We start from the raw sequence: 5,000 nt of genomic DNA, 5'->3' as shown, positions 1-5,000 counted from the left end.
GTCTGTCTGTCTGTCTGTGTGTCTGTTTATTTTCGGTTGTATAGGTAATTTGCATATAAAAGTAAAGCTCTTGTTTTCCTGTGTAATCTAATGTGCATTATGAGGTCACGGTTTGTCCTTCAGAAAATTAGAACTAATTTTCCCACGCTTTACAAGGCCATAAAATTCATAGACCGTAAGGAAAAAAATACCACACAAGAATTCTCAAACGTTACAAATTCCTACTTTCCTTATATATTTGTTTATACCCTTATAATATACCCGAGTACTTTTCCCATCTCCGCTACACGAAAGTAACGTCTTTTCCCGCCATTTCTTATGACGTAGTGAGCCAGAAAATCCATGACGTCACGCTGCGCTTCGTGATCTTCACCTGTTTGACTCATGACGTCAACGGAGGGTCTGTTGGAAGGAAGGGCTCAGAGCATGTGACTTTGACCCGGGGTTCTCTAATACCAGTTTTTAATATCCGCCCCTTTCTTTTCCAACTCCTTTCTCCGGGAAACGCTTTGATGACTAAGAATTTTCTGGAAAATATAGAAAAAAAACAACTCTCAACTCTAAGATAAAGGCTTTTCGTTTTATTTCTTTTTATTTTACATTTTTCATTTTTTGGAGTTTTTGTTTTGTTGTTATTTTCCAATAAGTAAAATAACTGAATGTAAATCAGGTGAGCGTAGGCTTAGGAAAATGCCCCTGACCTTTACACATCGAGTAAAAATTTCGACAAACAACTAACGAAAACTTGAAAACCTTTGTGTACCAGCGGAGTATAGGCATCTTTTGTTATGATGATTACGCTAAGAACAAAGGGATATTTCTTTTTGTTTGTTTGTTTGTCTCTTTAGGGGAATCGGAGACTATTGGGGAATAAGTGAATGGAGCCTTGCCTTCCCATTTTATTTATGTATATGCTTTCTCTCTCTCTTTCTCTCTCTCTTTGAGTTGAGGGAATCAAACACGTGCTTCACGGCACGTGTTCGAACACATTCGTCTTCCTGTGAAATATGCACAAGTGTTTACCTCATTTTAGTTTTCGGTCTGCTTTTACCTAAATATGTATGCATATGTATGGCTGTGTATTTGGATGGATGTGTATTTGTGCTTATGTATGTTTGTCTTTTATTTCTCTCTTTTTTTCTTCTCTCTCTCCTATCTCTCTCTTCTCTCTCTCCCTCTCTCTCTCTCTCTCTCCCTCTCTCTCTCCCTCTCCCTCTCCCTCTCCCTCTCCCTCTCCCTCTCCCTCTCCCTCTCCCTCTCCCCCTCCCCCTCCTTCCCTCCCTCTATCCCCCACCCCTTCCTCCCTCCCTCATCTTCCCCTGTTCATCAAAGGCATTCCTGAATTACCCACCAAGCTCAGTGTTATAAAAAAGACGTTCAAACTTCCATCTCCGTCGAAAGCAGAATTCCAAACCCTGAAGCGCTGAAACGTGATCTTAAACCTCCTTTTGCTGAAACACTATCTTTCTGCAACATCCCCGGCCGCGTTCGGACTCCTGCGTTCGATCACACGTCTCGGGCGCGTTCGAATGCGTGAGCTGATACTTCCGCCGCCGCCGCCTCTGTCTGTGCCGCCGCGCCGTCCCGAGCGTTGCATTTGCCTCTTGTGACTCACGGGGATATCATTGCTCAGGGAGATCTGGGAGACGCATCATTTTTCCTGTGGGTCGGTTAGGGATTTGGCTTCTCCCTGTCTCTCGTTCTCTCGCTCGTTCTCTCTCTGTACTCTCTTTTTGTCTGATTGTGTGTCTGTCTCTCTTTCTCTGTTTCTCCTTTCTCTCTGTCTCTCCTCTCTCCTTTTTCTCCTCCTTCTCCTCCTCCTCCTCCTCCTCCTTCCCTCCGCCTCTCCTCCTCCTCCTTCCCTCCTCCTCCTCCTTCCCTCCTCCTCCTCCTCCTCCTCCTCCCTCCCTCCTCCTCTCTCTCTCTCTCTCTCTCTATCTCTCTCTCTCTCTCTCTCTCTCTCTCTCTCTCTCTCTCTCTCCTCTCTCTCTCTCTCTCTCTCTTGGTCTCCCACTCCCTCTTTCTTTCTCTTCCCTTCCGCTCTTCCTCTCTTCCCCTCCCTCCCTCTCTCCTCTCCCTCGTCCCTCCACTCTCCCCTCCCTCCCTCCTCCTCTTCCTCTCTACTCTCTCTTCTCTCTCTCCTCTTTCCTCTCCCCTCTCCCTCTCTCTCCCTCTCTCCTCTCTCCTCTCTCCTCTCCCTCCTTTCTCTCCTTCTCCCTCTCCTCCTCTCCTTCTCTCTCCCTTCGTCCTCCTCCTCCCATCTCCTCTCCTCTCCCTCTCTCCTCTCCTCTCTCCTCTCCCCCCTCTCTCCTCTCTCCTCTTCCCCCTCTCCCCCCTCCCCTCTCTCCTCTCCCCTCCTCTCTCCCCTCTCCCCTCTCCCTTCCCCGCCCGCATCCGCATACCTCGCCCAGGGGGGCCACGATCCACACCCCTGCTTCCTCTTTCACATATGCGGCGGCGAATAGAGGAGAGGGGAAAGGGGAAGGGAAGGGGGAATAACGTAATGTATGATAAAAAGGAGAGATATAAAGAAATGAAAATTGGACAGGTAGAGAAATGATGAAGAAGTTGAAGAGATTAAAACTAAAGGGGATCGTATGATTAATATTTTTAGGTGAAAGGGTTAAACCGAACAAGTGATAAATGTTTGCAATAAAGATTTCTTTTGTGATTGAAGAAGATAACTTAAAAGCTAATAAGCTGGAGAATGTTTTAGAAAGAAAGAAAGAAAATGTTTATATATGACCTGAAGATGTACGACGCACTCGACACGATTTTAACTATGTAAATTAGCGCCATAACTCGAGATTCTGGCAAGTTAAATGAGTCTATGCTAATCGACCTTTTAAGAATTTAAGTACCGTAAGTAACACCTATTTTATTATCATTATGCTTTTTATGTTATCTGTCAATCGTCGATAGGTTGTCGTTTACAGAAGATTAAAAATTATTCTTAATTTCGACGATGCGTTTCTTCACGGGCCGAGTAACGTGACACCTGGCGGCAAGAAGTGGAACTAAAGAAAATCCACTTGTGCTTTAGTATACACTGGGCGAGCGAAGGGAGAGGATCGGTGTATCGATGAATTGATGCGTCTGTTTTTTTATCCGATAGTTTATGCCGTTTACCAAATACCAGGGGAAGTTTTCTATTGATTGGTATTTATCTTGATATATATGATCATAAATAGATGTGTGCTTGTGCGTGTGCGTGTGCTTGTGCGTGTGCGTGTGCGTATGCTTGTGAGTGTGGGTGTGCGTATGCTTGAGCGTGTGCATATGCTTGTACATGTGTGTGTGTGTGTGTGTGTGTGTGTGTGCGTGCATGTGTGTGCCCTTATTTTTCTTCTTAATTGGAGAGATAAGCCATTGTCGGTGAATCACAGAAATGCAAAATGTCAGAGATCCTGCGCCATCAAGAATCCTGATTTTCGCGGAATCGCACACGACGGGGTTGTCGCGGCATCCTTTTTCTGCTGGCTTCTGTCCTTCGGGGTCAGTGATGGCCTTCTCTACTCCGCAGCTTTGCAGATCTTAAGTGAATAAAAACCGCGAGAGACAATGCCCCGCGCGCGTGCACAGTGACAGACGGGAGCGTCGCGGCGAATTATGAGCCTCCCTTCGAGGGGCTTCGTCAGCGCACAGGAAAGCCACGTTATCAGCTCCTCCCCCCGTCCTCGCCCCCCGCGCTCCCCCCGGCTGGGCTGCCTCCCCCCTCTCCCCGCGGCTGGACTCTCCACCCCCCCGTGCGCGGCGGCTCCCCTCGGCTGAGTGTCACGCCGCCCGCGCGCCGCGCTCCGCCTCAGACAGGCCTCGGCGGCGAAGCTCAGTGCTGCCTGGTCCCCGCGCTGCCTCGGACGGGATGTGATGGTGTCCAAGGTGGACATCAGTGTGGGCGCCATGCAGCTGCCGGGGGCGGGCTCCCCCCTCACGCTCCGGCGTCGCAAGAAGTCCACGCTCAACCTGACGCGGCCCCTCAGCACCCTGCGCCACACCATTCGCTCGTCGTTCCACTTTGACCTGCTGTCGTCGCCCACGTCGCCGGTGCGCCTCACGGAGTACTGCGAGTCGAGGAGCCCGACCATCCCCGAGGACACACAGCCCGTGTTCCCGTGCACGGCGCCCGTGGACGTCCCGCAGGACGGCTCCTCGTCGTCGGCCTCCAGCCATGGCCAGAGCCTCACGCCCACGTCGCTCGACTCGCCCGTGCCGATGCTGACGTCGTCGCATTCGCTCAACTGCTCGACGCCGCTGCCGGCGAACGGCGAGCGGGCCGAGGACGGCATGTGGTCCTCCATGAAGTCCCTCTCGATCTCGCCGACCAAGTCCGACGACATGGTGTCGCGCTCAAGGGCGCTCAGCTTCACCACGCTGCGGCGGCGGCGGAGCAGCAAGATCCGACAGACGCGCTCCACGGAGGTGTCGCGGAGGTCGTGGGAGTTGGAGGACTGGGAGAAGGACCTCCTGGTCGTGCCCGACCATGTGCTGTCGCGGCGCAACACGTACGCCAACGTCAGCCTGTCGTCGCTGTCGTCGACGGGGCCGCCGTCGCCCGCCGCGAACGCCATCCCCGAGGCGCCCAACGATTCCAGGTTCTTCCACGAAGTGTCCTACAAAAAGGGTACGTCTTGCGGGCCTGGGGCGGGGCCCCATCTCGCTGCTTGTTGCCCTCTGCTTGCAAAATCCCCGCAGCTGCAGGAGATGAAAGGGCAACGCGAGAGCGGATCCTTACCTCTGAGCGGAGCAGAAGAAACAGCCTTGAGGCGACTCAGCGGCATGTAATGAAGGCTTTGTCAGCACCCAACGATGCTCGCTAAAAGTTGCACGATTGCGTTTTTCAAGAAGCTTTGCATGAATGCTTGTGTGTGTAGCTTTATCACGTGAGGTAATGTTGCAAACGCATGTAAATTTAGCCTGCTTTCGTGTACATTATAAAGGGTTCAGTATCTACAGACTTGGCTGGTTTACATGAACGCATTTTTGTGTGTGTCTTATATATA

The 5,000-nt window shown here is 50.9% G+C and overlaps 1 protein-coding gene across 10 annotated transcripts in view; it reads left to right on the top strand.

Moving 5' to 3' along the window:
* Window positions 1-5,000, top strand: part of wake (wide awake) — a 536,842-nt gene that overhangs the window by 500,625 nt on the left and 31,217 nt on the right. For 2 of the 10 annotated variants that reach the window (XM_027350614.2, XM_027350615.2), the window contains exon 2: window positions 3,524-4,621. The exons of 6 other annotated variants lie outside the window; for them this stretch is intronic. In XM_027350614.2, coding sequence (XP_027206415.1) covers window positions 3,868-4,621 — 754 coding nt within the window. In that variant the 5' untranslated portion in view covers window positions 3,524-3,867. Of the gene's footprint in view, window positions 1-3,046; window positions 3,095-3,180; window positions 4,622-5,000 lie in introns of those variants that run through there. 2 more of the 10 variants (XM_070143881.1, XM_070143880.1) reach the window with 2 other exon arrangements.

Source organism: Penaeus vannamei, chromosome 31 (genome assembly GCF_042767895.1).
Source record: "Penaeus vannamei isolate JL-2024 chromosome 31, ASM4276789v1, whole genome shotgun sequence".
Lineage (NCBI taxonomy): Eukaryota > Metazoa > Arthropoda > Malacostraca > Decapoda > Penaeidae > Penaeus > Penaeus vannamei.
The sequence above is the reverse complement of the archived record's forward strand: the minus strand, read 5'-3'. Positions and strand labels throughout refer to the sequence as shown.